Raw genomic sequence first — 21,209 nt, forward strand, 5'->3', positions numbered from 1 at the left:
ACAAAGGCAAATGCTTTCAAAGTTTGTCTTTCCAAGAAACTCACTACCAGTCAAAACAAAGACTGCTCTGTTGTCTTTTATTACCAGAAACTCACACAAAGAACAAAGACTGTCATCTTTAGGACTAAAGCTGAGTTTCTCCTTTGTGGCTCAGATCATCAGTTGGTTTCCAGCCACATGAGGCAACAATAGTACCAACAATAGTACCAACAATAGTAAGCAGGACAGTAGGTATAGACAGTTAGTTATCAAGATAACTCCTAGAGGAAAATACATCTAATGATCACAAAGTGAGATTTCATCTCTGCTTATGGAGTTTCAGATCCCCCAACTACCAAGGAAAAAGGGTCCTTGTTTCATAAGCTTTAAAGGACTTATATTAATTTTACACACTATTGAATGTAAATCTTTGGTACCTTTTTGTCTTTCTGAAACAAAAGTTTTGTTGTTCTCTAATAGAGACCTGGAGGCATATTTCACTTAGGCAACAGTCCTGCTTTCCTGCTTGAACTATGCTATTCACTTTAAGAAGAATTGTATCCAGTCATTCAAAAAGTAATCAAATGGCTACAGGGAAATTACTTTTTACAATGAATATGGCAGTATCTGGCAAAGAGCATGTTCTCTGCATGCTTTCAGGATACTGGTCTTTTGAAATGTCCAGTTGCTAATATATTTATTTTCTTCACTGTAGATTTCTCTCATGCTTCATCATTTGAAAATCCTCAGTAAGGCAAGGAAAATAAAAGGTTTAAAGATGTGAAAGGGTAGGTTTTTCTTAAAGACTTTGTTAGGCACAGAAAATATCCAAGAGATAGTCAGATAAACTATTTAAAATTAATAAAATACCAACATGTTTGTATTTTAAGCAATTATTAAGTTAAATATACCCTGTACATTGTTTATATTTAGTACCTAAGAATTTTTTTAAGATGCTTAATGTATATACACACAGGAATAAAGAAGTCATTAAGGCTGTGTGTAGAGGTCCAACAGGACCCTAAGTCAAGGCACAGAAGCAGCACATTTATTAAAGACCATCAGTCACTCTCACTCTTTAGCTGTGGACATTAATCCTAGCTGTAATCTTAGCTACTCGAGAGGCTGAGATCCGAGGATTGCAGTTCGAAGCTAGCTCAGGCAGGAAAGTCCATGAGACTCTTAATCTCCAATTAACCACAGAAAACCAGAAGTGGTGTTGTGGCTCAAAGTGGGAGAGTGCTAGCCTTGAGTAAAAAAGCTCAGGGACAGTACCTAGGATCTGAGTTCAAGCCCCACGAACTATAAAAATAAAGTAGAATAATAAAAAATATAAAATATTTTGAGATAAATGTAATGAGCTTCTTGCTAGTTAGGGGTAAGAATCTCAAGGACTTTTGTACCTGGACTAAGCTTCAAACTTGGATCCTCATATTTCAACCTCCTAAGTAAGTAGAATTATAGTCATGAGTCATCTGCCCATCACCAGTTTAGCTTTAATAGTAAGAGGGTTTGAACTCAGGGCCATGAATTTGCTAGGTAGACACTCTGTTAGTTGAGCCTTTTTTGTTTTTATTTTTTCTAATAGCATCTTCATTTATGACCAGGCTGGCCTGGACCTCCTATTTATGCTTTCTGGGATAGCTGATATGACATATTCATCACCATATTCAGCTTTTATTATTTGAAATTGGGTCTCACAAAAGTCTGTCTTCAAACTGATTTGCCTCTTGAAAATCTGAGATTACAGGTATAATCTGTCTACAAGTAATTCTTAAATGAGAATACTTCCAACTGTAACCAAAGCAATACTGTACAACTTTAAAGTGTTCAGATATTAAGGATTAGGGCAACTGTTGCTAGTTAACAAAAGCATCAAAAGTATGGGGAAGGGCTGGGCACTGGTTGCTCATGCCTATAATACTAGCTACTCAGGAGGCTGATATCTAAGAATCTGTTCAAAGCCAGCCCCAGCAGGAAAGTCCATGAGACTCCTGTCTCCAATAAACTACTCAGAAAAAGCCAGAAATAATGTTGTGGCTGAAGTGGTAGAGTGCAAGCTTTGAGCAAAAGAAGCTCAGGGACAGTGCCCAGGTCCTGAGTTCAAGCCCCAGGACTGACACAAAATACATATAGAAAGAAATCTCTCTATATATATACACATACATTTATGGAAGAGGGTAGGCATGGTAGTATATGCCTGTAATCTCAGCACTCAGGAAGCATAGTCAGTGGTAGAATACTAGCTTATTAAGCACAGGCCCTGAGTAACTACCAAACAATAAAATAAATCCAGCTAGTCACTGGTGGCTCATGCCTATAATCCTAATTACTCAGGAAGCTACTATCTCTGAGGATCATGGTTTGATGCCGGCCCTGGCAGGAAAGTTCATGAGACTCTTTATCAGTTAACCACCAGAAAACTGGAAGTTGTGGCTCAAAATGTTAGAGTGCTAGCCTTGAACAAAAAAGCTCAGGGACAGTGCCCAGGCTCTGAGTTCAAGTCCCACAACTGACAAAATGACAGACAGACAGAATATCCAAATGTCCATCTGCAGATGAATGGAGGAATATAAGTTCTAGACATACATGCGTTACATAGTTCAAAACTCATCTGAACTACATAGTGAAACCCTGTTTCAAACAAAATGAAATTTAAAAAGAGCATAGGGTATCAGTATTCACCTACTTTTCACTGTTGTATAAATTTATTATAACCTCTATGGAAGATAATTTGAAATACCTGTAAAAGTGAAGATGTACTTACACTTCATTCCAGATTTTGTACTTCAGACCTGGACACCAGTGGCTCACGCCTGTAATCCTAGCTACTCAAGAGGCTGAGATCTGAGGATCACAGTTCAAAGTGAGCAACAAGGCCCAGGGTTCAAGCCCATGACAGACCAAAAAACAGTGTGTTTGTACTCACACTGCAAATTTATATGTGTTATTTACCTCAGCAGAACTTCGGTGAACAGTCTAAGTATCCATTAGTAATTAGCTAAACAAATACAAATAGGGATATCCAAGATAAATTGTAACAAAATTTAGATTCAAAACATTGTACATAATGTGCTATGATTTGTGAGAGCTTTATTATTTCTATAAGTAGCATAAAAGTAACCATTTTAACTTTTTATATGTGTGCCTATAGTGAGGCTTGAACTTGGAGCCTGCAATTCTCACTGGACTATTTTTGCTCATAGTTAGTGCTCTACCACTTGAGCAATGTCTCTAGTTCCAGTTTTAGCCTCTTTTGTCCTGGTCCTGGGGCTTGAATTTAGTGCCTGAGTGATGTCCCTGAGATTTTTCACTCAAGGCTAAGACTCTACCACTTGAGAGCTCTACTTCTGGCCTTTTTTTTTTTTTTTTTTAAGCTGTTAATTGGAGATGGAAGTTTCATGGATTTTCTGCCCAGACTGGCTTCAAACAATGATCCTTAGATCTCAGCCTCCTGAGTTTGTGTGATTATAGGCACAAGCTAATAGTGCCCTAGCCAGTTTTAACCGTTTTTTTAGTGTACAGGTTAGTAGCATTAAGTCCATTGACAGTATTATATGATTATTATCTATTTCTGGAAATTTTCTACTATTCCAAATAGAAATTTTTTATAGTTCATGGGGCTTGAATTCAGTACCTGTGTGCTATCTCTGAGCTCTTTTGCTCAAAGCTAGTGTTCTACCACTTTGACCACAGCACCACTTTCAGTTTTCTGGTAACTAATTGGAGATAAGAGTCACAGACTTTCCTTCCCCAAACTTTGACCTTCAGATCCCAAACTCCTTAGTAGCAAGGATTACAGGTTTGAGCCACAAGCACCCAACCCAAACAGAAACTATGTATCCATTAAGAGTAACTATTTCTTCTTTTTCTCTTCCTGACCCTAGTAATCTCTGCTTCCTGTCTATATGAGATTTGTATATTCAATCTTCTACATAAGTGGAATTGTGATACTTTCCCTTTGTGTCTGGCTTATCTTACTTAACATTATGATTTTTTTTTTTTTTTTTTGTCACACATGGGACTTGAACTCTGGGCCTCCGCGCTGTCCCTGAGCTCTTCAGCTCAAGACTAGCTCTCTACCACTTGAAGGCTAGCTCTCTACCACTTGAGCCACAGCACTACTTCCGGCTTTGTTTATGTGGTGCTGAGTAATCAAACCCAGGTCCTCATGTATGCGAGGCAAGCACTCTACCATTGAGCCACCTTCTCAGCCAGCATTATGATTTTTTTAATATATTTTTATTGTGAAAATACTGTACAGAGGGGTTACAATTACATGGGTAAGATAATGAGCACATTTCTTTTTTTTTTTTTTTTTTTTTGTCGGTCGTGGGGCTTGAACTCTGGGCTTGGGCGCTGTCCCTCAGCTCTTCAGCTCAAGGCGAGCGCTCTACCACTTGAGCTATAGCGCCACTTCCGGTTTTCTGGTGGTTTATTGGAGATAGGAGTCTCACAGTCTCTCCTGCCCGGGCTAGCTTTGAACCGCGATCCTCAGATCTCAGCCTCCTGAGTAGCTAGGATTACAGGCGTGAGCCACCAGCGCCCGGCAATGAGCACATTTCTTATCAAGCATTGTAGCCTCCTGCTTTGTTTCCCCTTCCCATCCCTTCATATCCTCCCCCTCCCCCTCCCCCTCCCCCCCCACCAAAGTTGTAAAGTTCGTTTTTTTGACATAACGACTTGTACATCTCATTGTTGCAATGGGTCCTCCTGTATCCCTGTTTTAACAATTTGTTTTTTCCCTTCCCCTCCACATATACCAACATCATATATAGTGAAAGCAGGGGTTGTACCATGCGGGAGGGACATACAAGGCAACAAAGACATAATCTTATAATTACAGCATTATGATTTTTAAGACCTATTTAGGTAGACGAAATTGTTACTGGTTATTTTGGAGATGGAGACTTTCTAACTTCTCTCTCTGGGCTGATGTCAAACCATTATCATTTTGCTAGGATTACAGGCATGAGGCACCTGCACCTAGTTTTTTTTTTGGCAGTTGTGGGGCTTGAACTCTGGGCCTGGGTGCTGTCCCTCAGCTCTTCAGCTCAAGGCGAGCGCTCTACCACTTGAGCTACAGCGCCACTTCCGGTTTTCTGGTGGTTTATTGGAGATAGGAGTCTCATGGTCTCTCCTGCCCGGGCTGGCTTTGAACCGCGATCCTCAGATCTCAGCCTCCTGAGTAGCTAGGATTACAGGCGTGAGCCACCGGCGGCCGGCTTGCACCTAGTTTTTTGCATGTTTAGGTACTGTGAATCACGTTACTATAATCATTGGTATACAGATAACCCTTTGAGCCTCTGTTTTCAGTGTGTGTGTGTGTGTGTGTGCGCGCACGCGTGTGCACGCGCGCACATACATGTGCACAAGTGCACAACAGTCCTAGGACTTGAACTCAGGACATTGGCCTTGTCCTTAGTTTCTTTTTTGCCCAAGGCTGATACACTTGAGTCACAGTTCCACTTCTTGATTTTTGGTGGTTAATTGGAAATAAAAGTCTCATGAACTTTCCTGCTCCTGCTGGCCTCCAACCTCAATCTTCAGATGTCAGTACCATGAGTGGCTAGGGTTACAGGCTTGAGCCACCAGCATCCAGCATGTTTCCAGTTCTTTTAGATATATTACTAGAAGCAGAATTGCAGTCATACAATAATTATTTAGCTTCTTTGAGGACTTGCCAAACTGTTGTGTACAACAGATGCATGATTTTATATTCCTCCAGCTACATTTAAGGGTTCCAGTTTCTCCACATCTGTGCCACCACTTATTATTTTTTGTTTGTTCATTTTTTTGTCCTAATGTTGTAAAATCTCATTGTAGTTTGATGGGCATTTGCCCACTGATTAATGATGTTAAACATTGTTTTATGTGTGTTTATTTACCTCTCATACCTTTGGAATGATGTCCGTTAAGATTCTTTGCCCATTTTTTGTCTTAAAATTGTTAAATTATAGTCTATTATGTATTCTAGAGACTAAACTCTGGATACCAGATACTATTTTCTTGTATAGTTTGTCTTTTTTACTTTTTTTTTTTTTTGTCGGTCATGGGGCTTAAACTCTAGGCCTAGGTGCTGTCCCTGAGTTCTTCAGCTCAAGGCTAGCACTTGAGCCACAGCACCACTTCCGGTTTTCTGAGTGGTTTATTGGAGATAAGAGTCTCATGGTCTTTCCTGCCCCAGCTGGCTTTATCCGAGATTCTCAGATCTCAGCCTCCTGAGTAGCTAGGATTACAGGCCTGAGCCACCGTCGTCTGGCTGTCTTTTTTACTTTTTAATAGAATCCTTTAGATCACAAAGTTTTTAATTTTGATGATGTCTAGTTTTTTTTCCTATAGGTTATGTTGCTTTTCTAATTTCGCATTTAATAAATCATTGCCTGGTCAGAGGTCATAAAGATTTACACTTAGGTCTTCTGAGAGTTTTATAGTTGTACCTCTCATATCTAAGTCTGTGACCATTCTGAGTTAATTTTTGTAGATGATACAAAGTAACAGTCCAACTTCATTCTTTTGTAGTTATCTAATATGATTTTAATCCTGTACTTCAAATTGAATTCTATTCTGTTGACCTGAGTGTCTATATATCTTCATGTAAATATATACCCTTTTATCTTTTTTATTTAATTTTCAGATGTGAACATTTGTGTGTGTGTGTGTGTGTGTGTGTGTGTGTGTGTGCGCGTGCACGCGTGCACATATGTGTGCATCTGTTAGTCTTGGGGCTTGACCTCAGGGGCTAGACACTACCCCTGAGCTTTTGCTCAAGGCTAATATTTTACCACTTGAGTCACAGCTCTATCTCTGGCTTTTTAGTTGTTAATTGGAAATGAGAGTCTCATGAACCTTCCTGCCTTGACTGGCTTCCAAACACAGTTATCAGATATTAGCCTCCTCAATAGATAGGATTACAGGTGTGAGCCACCAGCACCCAGCAGAACATATTATTTTTTAAATAATAGAAAATTTAAAACAAGTGTTAACTGTGACTTAAGTTTGTTCCTTTAATTCCTCTCCAACTTACTCTTTCAGGAAAGTGTGCTGTGTTGTCATTCAAGGACTTCCTGTCCTGTAGGCCAACTGAAATACCAGAAAATGACATTCTGCTTTGTGAGAGCCGCTACAATGAGAGTGACAAGCAGATGAAGAAATTCAAGGGACTCAAGAGGTTTTCACTCTCTGCTAAAGTGGTAGATGATGAAATATACTACTTCAGGTAAACCTTGAAAACTGTAGGAACAAAGAGTACTTTGTCTAACTCATTTCAGAAAAAGGTAGCCCAGACAGGTACTGATGGCCCACACCTGTAATCCTAGCTACTGAGAAGGCTGAGATTTGAGAATCAAGGTTTGAAGCCATCTCAGTAGGAAACTGTGAGCCCTTATCTCCAACTAACCAGCAAAAAGTCAGAAGTAGGAATATGGTTCAATTAGTAGGGTGCTAGTCTTGAGTAAAAAAGCCACATGAGAATGTGAGACCCTGAGTTCAAGCTTCAGTACCAACACATACAGAAATAAAAGACAAAAAACAAGCTGGGTACTGGTGGCTCACCCTCCTACCTACTCAGGAGGCTGAGAACTGAGGATCACGGTTCAAACCCAGCCTGGGCAGGAAAGTCCATGAGACTCTTAACTGCAATTAACTAGCAGAAAACCGGAAATAGCACCGTGGCTCAAGTAGAGCACTAGACTTGAGCTGAAGAGCTCAGGGACAATGCCCAGGCCCCAGAGTTCAAGCCCCACTACTGAAAATAAAAGAAGAAGAAGGAGAAGCAGTATAGCCCAATGTTTTCACTTTTTAAAATTATTAAATGTTAAACTAGAACAATATAAAGCCAGGTGCCAGTGGCTCACGCCTGTAATCCTAGCTACTACTCCGGAGGCTGAGATCAAGGAGACCCAGAGTTCAAACCCTATGACAAAAAAAAAAAAACAAAAAAAAACCTGGAACAATATAAATTTCAAATAGAAAATATTAATTCAGTTAAATACTAAAGAAAATGTTGGAACTAGAGACATAGCTCCAGTAGTAGAGTGTCAGCTATGAGTGAAAATGCTGAAGGAGAGTGTGAGGCCCTAGTACCAACACAAAAAAGAAAAAATAATGTTCATAATCTACTAGAACCTGGTAACCTAATAGTCTCCTTTGCTTAGACTCCAGTAATTACAGAATAGAGAAGAAATACTTGGTTCTAGATCATATCCTATTTCTTAGCAGATTGCTCAGTTCTACAGAATGTGAAGCTCTTCATGATATATAGTCAACTGGATCTTACCCAGTACTTCCTTTTTTTTTCTACCTTAAAGTGTATCATATGTATGTATATATATATTTTTTTTTTTATTGTGGGAATACCATACAGAGGAGTTACAATTACATGGGCAAGATAATGAATACATTTCTTATCAAGCATTGTTGCCTCCTCTTTGTTTTCCCTTCCCCTCTCTTCCCCTTGCCTCACCTCCCTCCCATCCTCCCCCCCCACCAAAGTTGTGAAGTTCGTTTTTTGACATAAGGACTTGTACATCTCATTGTTGCAATGGGTCCATCTGTATTCCTAGTTAAATGATTTGTTTTTGCCCTTGCCCTCCACAAATTATACCAATATCAAATACAATAAACTTGAATACTTATCTTGGGGTTCATTCCCCTAAAATCAATTTATCTGACCTTTTTCATCAAAATTCTTAAAAAACAAAAAAAACTTCTGAACCAGGCACCGAGACTTACACCTATAATCCTAGCTTCAGGAGGCTGATATCTGAGGATCACAGTTCAGAGCCAGCCCAGACAAGAAAGTCCATGAGACTCTTGTCTTCAATTAACCACCAAGTGGTAGAGCATAAGCTTTGAGCACAAAAACTCAGGAACAGGGGCTGGAGATGAAGATTAGTGGTAGAGTACTTGCCTAGCCTACCTAGCCCTGAATTCAGTTCCTGAGTACCACATAAACAGAAAAAGCTGGAAGTGGCGCTGTGGTTCAAGTGGTAGAGTGCTAGCCTTGAGCAAAAGAAGCTCAGGGACTGTGCCCAGACCCTGAATTCAAGCCCCAGGACTGGCAAAACAACGACAAAAAATAAAACCCTCAGGAACAGCATCTAAGCCCTGAGTTCAAGCCTTAGGACAGGCACACCAAAAACAAACAAAAAGCCTAGCTTTGTAAGTAGAAGTAACTTCAGAAACAATCAATTAAGCTATCTTACTGTCCTTAGAATGGACAGTACACATCACAGGAAGTTATTTCTAGACTTTAAGGTAAAACACTTTCTGACCAATCCTGGAGTGGTGTTAGGTGACTTTATTTTCTTGTGTCACTTCTTTCAGAAAGCCAATTGTTCCTCAGAAAGAGCCTTCACCTTTGTTGGAAAAAAAGATTCAATTGCTAGAAGCTAAATTTGCTGAGTTGGAAGGCGGAGATGATGATATTGAAGAGATGGGAGAAGAAGACAGTGAGGTCATTGAACCTCCTTCTCTACCTCAACTTCAGACTCCCTTGGCCAGTGAGCTGGACCTTATGCCCTACACTCCCCCACAGGTGAAGCTAACATGTCCTGTTACTTACCTTTTTCTCAGCTGTGGTTTGTAGTAAACACAAACCAAACTAAGGAGACATCTGCCTCTTCCATATGTGAACTTCCACCCAGAAATTTGGAGGAAGGAACAAGTTGTTTGGTTTTGTTATTTGGTTGAGTTTGGGGGGATTTTTTTTGTCAGGTTCTTTTTCATATTTCTCTCTTTTTAAAAAATTGATTATATGCCTGTAATCCTAGCTACTCAGGAGGCTGATATGAGGATCACAGTTTAAAGCCAGCGAGGCAAGAAAGTTCATGAGACTCTTGTCTCCCATTTAATCACAGAAAAAACCAGATGTGACATGCTGTGGCTCAAGTGATAGAGTGCTAGACCTGGCATATATATATATATGCCAGGTGTCATTCGCTGACACTTATAATCCCAGTTACTAAGTTACTAAGAAGGCTGAAATCTGAGGATCTTAGTTTGAAGCCAGCCCTGGCAGGAAAGTCCATGAGATTCTTACCTCCAGTTAACTACCCAAAAAAGCCAGAAATGGAACTGTGGCTCAAGTAGTAAAATAGTAGCATTGAATAAAACAGCTCAAGGCCAGTGCCCAAGCCCTGAGTTCAAGCTCCAGGACTGGCACTTACACACATAACAAAGTATATATTTAGCAGGGTGCTGGAGGCTCATGCTTGTAATCCTAGGTGCTCAGGAGGCAGAGATCTGAGGATTGGGGTTCAAAGCCAGGCCACGCAGGAAAGACTATGAGACTCTTATCTCCCCTAAAGCACCAAAAGCCAGAAGTGAAGCTGTAATTCAGCACTAGCCTTGAACAAAAGAATTTCAGGGACAGCGCCAGGCCCTGAGTTCAAGCCCCAGGACCAGCACACACAAAAAAGTATATATTTGTCATGTCATTAAACCATTAATGATTTAAATTTTAATTTCTTAGATTGTATAGAGTTGTTTTATTTGCAATTTACTTAGAAAGCTTTCCTTGCCTTATATTGAAGAAAAGTAGTAAGGAAAGGCATCATCCTATTGCTTCTCAGTTTTCATTATCTGTCTTTTTTGGTTTTGTGGGGGGTTTTGTTTTTTTGGGTTTTTTGTTTGTTTTGAGAAAGGGTGTCAGTATGATCTCAAACCTATGGTCTTCTGCTTTTGCCTCCCAGGTGCTGGGATTACAGGCATGTTCTACCATACTGATCACCTATGTATGTCTTTCAAATCTCTTCTTCCTTAGGACCTTATCTGTTATTGAGGTGATCATCATTGGTATTTTTTCTTATTTAGAACCTCAGGATTTGTGAAGTCACTATTATATATTATAGTATTATAGTCATAGAACTCAGTGAAACTTTTATTTATTTCTTGTTTTGAGGCAAACAAGAAGTGTATTTTGACCAAGAAATGGCCAACTACAAACTAAATGTGTCTATAAAACAGTAACTGTCTTGTGTTCCTGGCTTCCATAATTCCTAAGCAATTAATCAGGTGCAGTGTTCTGATCCACTATAAGAGCTTTCTGTCTTACAGTCTACCCCAAAGTCTGCCAAAGGCAGTGCAAAGAAAGAAGGCTCCAAGCGAAAAATCAACATGAGTGGCTACATCCTGTTCAGCAGTGAAATGAGAGCTGTGATTAAGGCTCAGCACCCAGACTACTCTTTTGGGGAGCTCAGCCGACTAGTAGGAACAGAATGGAGGAACCTTGAGACAGCCAAGAAAGCAGAATATGAAGGTAAATAGAGACTAGGCACAACTGTCCAAGCTTTCTAAGCAAGGGAGTGTTTTCAGGGATGCATATGTGTAAATGATCTTGCCACATGCACATGAACTTTTTGTTAAGGACTGCTTCAGAGGGTACTCACTCAATAGTTTACATGTGAGACATTTTCTTGGTCCTGATTAAGCACAGTGCTTCCCTGACTTTGCTTGTGATCCTGGTGTTGCAGCCTCCTTCATCCCCACCCCAGAATTTCTCAGTATATTTTGCTGCCAAAAATTGCATGATTTTCTTCATTTTCTTTCATTTAGCCCTATAAACACATATATCTTGAGTTGGGAAATTAATATACAGTGATGTTAAATATAATTTTGATATTCATCCAAAAGGAGCCTTTTAAAATCAGTAGTCTATACTATGGCTCTTGATAAGTTTATACATGTATAAACTCTTAAGCTGCAGATTGGTGGAAGTACCTGGTTTGCTAGTCCAGACCCGGCCTCTGATATGTCTGTATCCTAGCTACTGTTAAGGTACTTGGGGTTGATAAAGCCCAACTGTCTTTATTTTCCTTTTACTCTGATTAAATCACTTTGGGCCATGAGCTATCATTTAAGGATTTGGTGATTCTTAGCCATTAGGTACAAATACTTGAGTTTTGGTTGTTTTGTTTATTTTTGTTATTGTTAATTTCAGGCTTTCTTTAATAAATATGTATAAACATTAGCTTGGAAGGACTTTTGCCTTTGAGCTGTATTTTTTTCCATTTGGAATTTTATAGCAGTCAATTCTTAGTCGTATTGGCTTGGTCCAAATACTTTACTTTCCCTCAAACAAATTACTAAGGCTGCCTGCTTTGTTGAAATTTGTTAGAGTTGATTGATTATTAAAAATTATCTGGCAGGCTTCCCTAAGAATCTTCTGCGAAAGCCTAATCCTGTAAGATACTCAGTCAAGAAACATTCGTGGAAACCTGCTTGAGAGTATGACAAACTCTGTGTCTTAGGAACTTACAATGTATATTCCATGCTAAAGTCTCTCAGAACTAAAAAGAAAAAAATAGTTTTTATCTAGAATTTTCTGAAATTTGACCAGGTGTTCATGTAGTATCTATTACTATCCTGAAAAAACATGTTATAGAACATCCTTTGAGAAATCCTAGAACCTAGAACTTTAGAGTTTTAGTATTTATACTTAGAGTGAGAAATTAACATAGTTTTAAAGTCTGTTCCAAAACAAATAAAGCCAATACTTGGGTGGCTGATTATTTAGGGTGTGATCAGGAGAGAAAAAAACGTGGAGATAATGTGAAACAAGGGAGTATGGCTGAGGAAGGAAAAGATGTTGGCTTAAAGGAAATTCTACCAGATTCAACAAGGAATCTGAAATTCAGAATGATCTTAGGGAGTTAAACAACTCAGAAACATCTGAACTTTTGGTGTTCTTCACCTATTGAGCTACAGATAGGAGTTTGGCTGACTTAGTTACAGTTTTGCTTTCCAGGACAGCTTAGTTAGGCTTCTCCTAGAAAGAAACACCAGTAGCCCATCCAGTATTCGACCCACAGGCCTGAATGTTTTCTGTTTTTCCATCTTCTTTCCTGTTTTTTTTTTCTTTGCTCTCTCATTTACTGTGTCATTTGTATAATGAAAATACTAGAGTTTAATGTGGGGTCTAAATCATTGATGTTTTTGTTTGTTTTATTGTGAGCTCAGGAAAATAAGTTGTTCAAATGACTTTGTCCCTCACACTCATTGTACTCAGTTTGCAGTTAGTATGTCAATTGGGACAGTGCTAGTGGTGGATGACAAATCTCTGCTGACAACTGTGTCACAGCTAAGGAGTGTTGGACTTACTTGACTTTCATATCCTTACCCTAAAAGAGGACTGGAGCTGTTGCTTCTTGTTTCTCTTTAAAGCCATGTAACCTCAAGCTCTTATCCCCCTCTTCAGATAGAGGAAGCCTTTTGAGTTCCATATTGGAGGGTTAATGTGTGGTAGTTGGAGTATATGATATCAGGAGTCAGAGCCATCGGTTGCTGGTTCTCTCTACATTCTGGGCAAATCATTACTATCTCCCAGTCTCCATTTCCCCATATGAAGAGTGGGGAGGGCTTCCTACCTATAAATGGTGAAAATAGAATAAACCCTGTGTGGTGGGAGCTTTGATAATACCCCTCTAGCATAATATATAAGGGTTTGCCTGCTAGAAACATGATTGTTGGAGCTGTTGGCTGTGGAGATGCAGAATAGCTCAAGAGAGTGAAAGAAGTTATCAGGTAAAAGCCCAGAAGTTCCATGAACAAATGCTCATCTTGCATTTTATATGAAGTAAGAATAGATTCTGGAATTCATATGGATTTAGGATTGATTTATGATCAGCTTTGAAATACACAGTTGTAGGGAATGTGGTTCTTTTCAGAACATTGTCCTTTGCTACATACATACATGTATTAGTTCCCTGATTCTGATGACTGTAGCCTAGAGTATCATGCATTTTTCCCTTGGGTTTATTAAACAATGACCTCTTTGCTTCACTAGAATATAGAAAGTGGCTGTTTACTTTCCCTAAAATCTTGTGGAAGAGGCAGTAAGCTACTTTTCCCTTACAGAGTTAATTTTCTTCAGCTGCTAAACCTGTGATACTAATGATAAAGAGTCCTCAAATCTTTGTAAAATTGGGTACAAGGAATCAGGAAAATAGAGTAAGTAACAATTGTATCAAAAATTATAATGGGCCATGGAATTGCTTCATGTTAAAATTATAAACTATAATGCTATTAATACTAGAATAATGGTAGTGCTTCTCATCTTCAGGGTGCCTCATGAGATTAACCACGGTGGTTACGCTGGTGATGTGTTTAAATAAAACTTGTGCTTTCTGAATGTGTGTTGCAGTCTTAACATTCTTGAAATCTTTGCAGACCAGTTCTCAAGATGGGATAGGAAAGCTGGATTCTAGGTTACCAAGTGAAATCGGCCCGACTCTTCCTGTGTTGAGACTAGTCAACTACTGTTCCTTCCATTGAGACAGAACTGTTGCCTGTGTTTTTACTAGTCCTGTTGAATGCAATGGATGGTATTTTGAATTCCTGGGTTAAAAACAGAATTGAAAATCTGAAATGCCTTTACAGAGCGGGCAGCTAAAGTTGCTGAGCAGCAGGAGAGAGAGCGAGCAGCACAGCAACAGCAGCCGAGTGCTTCTCCCCGAGCAGGCACCCCTGTGGGGGCTCTCATGGGGGTGGTGCCACCACCAACACCAATGGGGATGCTCAATCAGCAGTTGACACCTGTTGCAGGTAAAAACAGGAGCTAAGACCATTTTTTTCCACTTTAAGAAATTCCTTCATTTTTTTTTCTCCAAGAGGAGTAGGCCACAGCCTGTAGCCTTTTCTCATGACAGATTTAAAGTTTGAAGTCATTCATGTCGTCCTATATTGCCTTTCCCATATGGGCAGTGTCTCCTCTCTGCCCCAGATATGGGCCCTGGGCATAATCCAGGGAATTGGTAGGGATCAGTTCTTCCCTGGCTGTGGGCATGGTCTGGCAATGTTCTTACCCCAGACTGCTCAAATAGAGCACTACAGCAGATAATATAAATAAACCCTGAATTCTGTTCTAAAGAATTTCCAAGAGAAAACACAAAACCAGTCTTTAGGTAGTGTTGATTTTCCTTCTTGTGCCAGTATTCAGTTTGCCTTGTTCTGCTGCAGCCATCCTTAAAAGACTGACCATTTAAAAGGATTTTTGACAATGAATTATAAATCCTTTCCTGGTCACCAGTGTGCATGACTGCTAAATTAAAAAAAAAAAAAGTCCTTATTCAATTCATTGTGCCCACTCTGTAATGCTTTTCTATTTAATTACATTAAACTGCATTTTCTGTTAGTATCCCAGTCACATATTAAACAAAAAGAAAGAAAATGATGAATGTGGTTTGCTTGCTTGTGTGTGTTGTCTCTGGTTCTGGTAGCCATAGTGAATTTGACTATTCTTGAATTCAGTATCTTGTCTGATATGTCTCCAATGAGAAACCTGCATACCACCTCTCTGGCCCCACCTTTGTAATCTCCCCAAGTCTGATGAGATCTGTACAAGCCACCTATGTTTTTTCTTAATCCAATAGTTTGACCTCTGTCACAGGGAGTCCAAGACAGTGTTGTTCAAGGCAGGTTTGTTGGGATGTCGTTTTTGTTTTTGCTTTTTAAGGAAGAGCAGTGTAGGATACTTTTCCATTGTCGCTCTTAACTTTTGTGATGGCAAGTTCTCAAATGCACTGTCGCTGAACTCAGCAGTTGCACTCGCCAAAGCACTTGTGAATCATGGCTTTCAGTACTTTCAGTGTAACTGATGTTGATCTAACAAATTTCATAATCCGCCTGCTCTATTCCATGGCCCATTTTGGAATTAATGGGGTTCCAGAGGTTTTAGAAATCAGGCCTTAAACATGGGGACTTTGAAAGTTAGAATTCCTTCATTGATATTCTGTCTTGTTCTAATTGATGTGTGATATTGTGGCACTGTGCCCTTGACTGCAAAACCCAGGGACATATTAACAAAATGAAATTTTGAAAAACAGCAGCTGCAGCATTTTAGCTCCCTGTTGGGGAATAACATAGAGCTCTGTGGTTGAGGATGGTGAACCCTCTAGAAAGCCCCTGCTCTTGTTACTGAGGGTGTGCTACCCATACTTGTAGGTCATGGGAATTAAGGGCAAGCATTCTCCACAGTAACGGTCTTTGATCCACAGTGGGAACTTTGCAGCCAAGAGGATGATTTTTCATGGGTTTACAGGTTGCTTAGGGCCTGATTCTTAGCCTTGTTGCTGTCTGAGACCAGCTTTGCTTACAAGCATTGAAGCTCATTTGAACACATGTGACTGGGATAATAAATGCCAAAGTACAGTTTAATGAAGACAAATGTCATGTCTTTCAGTGCTTAATAATTTAATCTTCAATCACAGCCCATGAAGGCTGCGTTCAGATGGGCTTTTGTAATTGAAAGCAAAGCCTCCCAACATTCTTACATTTCTCACATACTTCACACCTAAAAGCTCAACCTGGTGGTGTGGTTAAAAGGCAGTTTGGCAGCATTGGATGTCCTCATGTTTAAGATGCTGGTGTCTGGTCAAAAGTAGTTTTTTCTCTGAACTCTCATTTCTTTAAAAAAAAAATTTTAAAAACCTTTATGCATTAAAGATAATGTTTCAGATTTGTTTCATCAGCTAAGTAATTGTAACTTTTGTAGTCAGTTTAGATATGGAAGCAGGGTGAATCAGTCTCAGAGTTTTCAATAATGTCATAGATTTAAGAGGCTTGTACAAGAGTCATGAGCAAATAAATGCCTTTCGATTAATTCTTAAGGGAAAGCCAAAAAGGGAAAAAATCTCAGAATCTGGAGTTCTCTACACTCTCTCAGAATCCCTCTCCAAAGAATATTTTATCAGAATGAGGTTTGACACTACTAATCTTCCCTTTGTGAAATGCTAAAGTACTACAAGGGGAGCTTTGAGTTCTTGTTCATCATGATCATTACAAATCACTGAAAAGTTTAAATAAATAATGCCATGTGGTTTTAAAACTCTTTAGATAGGTGGAATCTTATCACTCCCTTTGCCAAAACTATTTGCTTAAACTCTTCTTAGTCATTACATGTGTTGTTATATGAAGATAGGCTTTGAAGATGAAGGAATAAAAGCTGTTCACAGAAATTCTGTACCTCAATTGAAATACCCCTTATCGACTGAAGATGTATTTGAGGACATTAGTGAACCTGACAGCAGTCAGTGATGAAAACTGACATTTTCTCATGTCAGCAGAGCCTGATTCTCCAGCCATTCCTCCTTAAAGCATTCATGAAAGTGTTTGTGTGAGCTGGGCTTTAGTTGATTGGGAAGGTTTGGATTTGTTTTTAAACATGTTTTAAGATCTAAAGGTGAAAGATCGTTTTTTGCAATGGCTGTTAGAAGCTACTTCCCAGCTCAAACCCTAGCTCGTACCATTATTACCAGTAGTGGTGGGACTGGGAAGAGTAGAACTCTTGAAAATTTCAAGCTGGAGAACCATGCTTTGTGATCAGGACTGTGTACCTCATTTCCCTCCATTCCAATTTCCCCTCATATGTACCCATGATAGACATAAGTATACGCAGAGTAGAATGGGGAGCTGTGTACTGTTCAGCTGTAGTTGTAGTTGCTCTGCTTGAACAGCTTGCAGTAGTTCTGACCCTGGAAAGGCTGTTACTCAAACGTCTTCTTATGAAAACATGCAGCATATTTATTCCAGTAAGAATAACTATGAACAATAATGTACTAAGTACTAATTTATCCAGAAATGTTGGGTATTCATACTTGTAACTTTTTATTTTGTTCATTATTGCAACAAAATAATTGCACTAATTACCATTATATCATGCAGTACTAAGGGTGCTTTATTCATTGGTAGTGCATGGGGGGGTTGTTATTACTTAGCTCATGTTGCATGTTAATGATGCATGTCTGAAATTTGTTGTGTCCTTCAAGGCATGATGGGTGGCTATCCGCCAGGCCTTCCACCTTTGCAGGGCCCAGTTGATGGCCTTGTTAGCATGGGCAGCATGCAGCCACTTCACCCTGGGGGGCCTCCACCCCACCATCTTCCGCCAGGTGTGCCCGGCCTCCCGGGCATCCCACCACCGGGTAAGAACTTCATCTTCATTCACTCATTAATCTCATCTTAATATCTTTTTTTTTTTTTCTCCGTAAGCCAGTTGTTCTGGAAGGAAATACCTGTTGCCTATTCTGCCAGGCCTACCTCACTGAGAATTCTATGTGTTGAACAGAAGGCTTAGCATCTGTGCCCTTGCACACCTGGCTGTCAGGCAACAGCCCAGGGTGCATAGCAAAGGTCAGATTCTGCCCAAGGGGGCAGAAAACATACTCCATAATCGCTTATACAGTATAATATGTACTTATAAGGTCAGGTAGCCTAGAAGGTTGCATCCTCTTTATTAGTGAATGAAGTTTCCTAAATTGCTAGCTCAGAGTAATATATTAAAAATAGTACAGATTTTCCCTTAGTACATTTCTTCATCTGATGCGATTCTTATCTCACAGGGTGTTCAGCGTATCTCTTCCTTCTTAAGCAGCCCATCTAAAAGGACTATAGAATCGATTATGTAAAACTCTTCAGAAATCCTTCACTTTGTTTTGGGAACAAAAAGGGGGGAGAGACAGGTTTTGTATATCTAACTCCCATAAGAAGTATGACATAGCCAGGCACCTGTGGTTCGTACTGGTACTCTTAGCTACTGAGGCTGAGATCTCAAGGATCAAAGTTTAAAGATAGCCCAGGTAGAAAAGTCTGTGAGACTCCATCTCCAAAATAACCAGTAAAAACTAGGGCTAGAGGCCTGGTTCAAATGGTAGAGCACCAGCTTGGCAAGCACAAAGCTCCAAGTTCAAACATATAATAATAAAAACAGCCTAGCCCATCCTGACTATAGACGCCAGTCTATCACCACAAGCTCAGTTCTTTCATGTAGACATATATAAATGGAATCTAGAAATAGTTATACTTAGTTTTACTTTACAATGAATTATAAATTGAAATTTTATTCTAATACCTAAAGGAGCCGGGCTGTGGTGGCTCGCACCTGTAATCGTAGCAACTCAGCTGAAGATTGTGGTTTGAAACCATCCTGGGCAGGAGAGTTTGTGAGACTCTTATCTCTCGCTAACCACCAAAAAATTCAGAAATGGAGCTGTGTTTCAAGTAGTAGAGTGCTTTGAGGGGGAAAAAAAAAAAAACCTCAGGAGCAGCACCCAGGCCCTGAGTTCAAGCCCTAGAACTGGTATAAAAGAAAAGAAACTTAGCCCAAGCACTCATGCCTGTAATCCTAGCTACTCAGGAGGATGAGAGCTAAAGATTGCAGTTCAAAACCAGCCCTGGCATGGAAGTTCGTGAGACTCTTATCTCCAGTTAGCCACCAGAAAACTGGAAGTGGCACTGTGGTTGAAAGTGGTAGAGCACCAGCCTTGAGCAAAAAAGTTCAGGGACAATGCCCAGGCCCTGAGTTCAAGCCCCATGACAAAAGGAAGGAAGGGAAGACGGAGAGAAAGGGAAGAAGAAAGAGAAAGGAGAGGAGAAAGGAAAGGGGGAAAGAAAGAGGGGGTGGAGGGAGAGAGAAGAGGAGAAAGAAAGGAAACCTAAAGGAAAATTCCAAGTTCCCGTACTTGTTGCCATCATATGTAAGAGAACTAATTCTTGGCTATAATCTAGTCAGAGGTAATACTAATTTTTTAGGTGAGTTGGAGTAGTATTTGTCCATTACTTAAAAATATCATCTAAGGAAACACACTGTATATACACGTATATATATAGATGTATACACCTAGATAAAATATGGATAAAAACTAATCAAGTTGGCTTACAATAGCATTGGATCTACCGACCATAGAGTTTTGCAGAGTTCCAAACAATGCTTCAGAGAATGGACCTAGCAGTGTGTAGGGTGAACAAGCCTAGTAGCCTGGCTTGAAACCTCAAGCTTACACTTTTTTTTTTTTTTTTTAAAGACAGTCTTGCTATATAACCCAGGCCGACCTTAAGTTTATGGTCATTCAGCCTCAGCCTCCTGAGTCATGGAATTACAAATGTGCACCACTGTGCCTGACTGTCCAGCCATACTCTGCAAATGTTGCTTAGAGAATGGCCATAGTTACATCAAATAATTTTTCCCAGATATCCCTAGAGGAGGTAATGTTTGCAGAGTGAATGAAGCATTATGGAAATAGTAACTTGGGTAAATCATAGTGGCAACAGGAATCAATTATAAAATAATTGTTCCCCTAGTTCTATGTTCTCATTCATTAGCACATGGTATTTTTGGAGCAGTAAGACTGCATTTGGACATGACAATTTCTAGATGCATGTAATACTCAATGGGAGCCCTGTCTTAAGGCCAGTGGCCTCTAGTAGCAGCTGGGTTATAGTGGGTATTGGGGCATATCATCCTCCTTCGCATCCAAAATGACATTTGAAGGAAGCACAACATATATGGTTATAGTCGGGGGAACAGGGGAAGGACTCTTTGATTTGTGCATGCATATGTCTGGGCTGATTTTGAGTAGCCATGGATTCAGAGAGCAGCTATGCTATCTCAGTTCATATGCTCACTGGCTGCCCCTGGCATTGCACTTGTAAATGAGGAAGCAGAAGAGTTTGCTGATTCACTTGTGCTGCCCTGCATAGCCATGATGTAGGCAGCTTATAGAGTTTAAGGAGGGGGTAAGTGTACAAAAGTAGTGGCCAGAGGCTACTGGTGTGTTGTTGGAACAGTAGCTTATCCACCACCACCTTTTCATTCACAAGTAATCCTCAGGATCCTTCTATGTTGATCCAGATAAACTTCTGAGTATTTGGGATATTAAAAATCCTATTTTTTAACACAAGCCTATTTTTATTTACTCTGTCTCTTTACAAATAAAAAGATATTTACAACTCTGAATTTGAGAATACTGAGCTGTTTTTAAGTTTTTACGAATGGGGTGGCTCCCGTACCTATTTCTGTGTTTTATTGGAATATCAAATGGATGGTCCTGAGGTAAAAATAGTCTCAGATATTAATCAGTTCATTCCTGTGAGACAACAATTGGTCATGATCATTCATCAAGGGAAGTTTACTAAATTATTATCAGAGACATAACACATGAAGTCTTTCTCTGTTCCTTTATTATATTCACACTTGAAACAACAGCAGCAAGGCTACTCCACTTCTGCATCATTGAAGTATCCTTTCTCTGCCAACATTAGTGACTTCAGGTAGAACCAGGTGCTGGTAAACTGCAAGAGGACAGCAAAGCAGTGCCTTCTAGCCTACCCAAAGCTCATTTAACTGCACTTTCACAGCCATTTCTCTTGTGTCCTTGCTATCTTAGCATATTGCTTACTAAATGAGCCTGATTTCAGTGCCATTCCCAGTGAAATTCAACACAGGCTCCAGTTGC

General features: G+C 39.8%; 1 protein-coding gene across 34 annotated transcripts in view; it reads left to right on the plus strand.

The window, feature by feature from the left end:
- Positions 1-21,209, plus strand: part of Pbrm1 (polybromo 1) — a 126,646-nt gene that overhangs the window by 101,084 nt on the left and 4,353 nt on the right. For 16 of the 34 annotated variants that reach the window (XM_070018554.1, XM_070018557.1, XM_070018544.1 and 13 more), the window contains 5 exons: positions 7,015-7,198; positions 9,307-9,517; positions 11,038-11,239; positions 14,359-14,523; positions 17,745-17,900. In XM_070018554.1, the coding sequence (XP_069874655.1) occupies positions 7,015-7,198; positions 9,307-9,517; positions 11,038-11,239; positions 14,359-14,523; positions 17,745-17,900 (918 nt within the window). The remainder of the gene's footprint in view (positions 1-7,014; positions 7,199-9,306; positions 9,518-11,037; positions 11,240-14,358; positions 14,524-17,744; positions 17,901-21,209) is intronic. The other 18 variants (XM_070018569.1, XM_070018570.1, XM_070018572.1 and 15 more) reach the window with 2 other exon arrangements.

The sequence above is a fragment of the Dipodomys merriami genome, unplaced genomic scaffold, assembly GCF_024711535.1.
Source record: "Dipodomys merriami isolate MVZ:Mamm:240054 unplaced genomic scaffold, mDipMer1.0.p SCAF_13, whole genome shotgun sequence".
Classification (NCBI taxonomy): Eukaryota; Metazoa; Chordata; class Mammalia; order Rodentia; family Heteromyidae; genus Dipodomys; species Dipodomys merriami.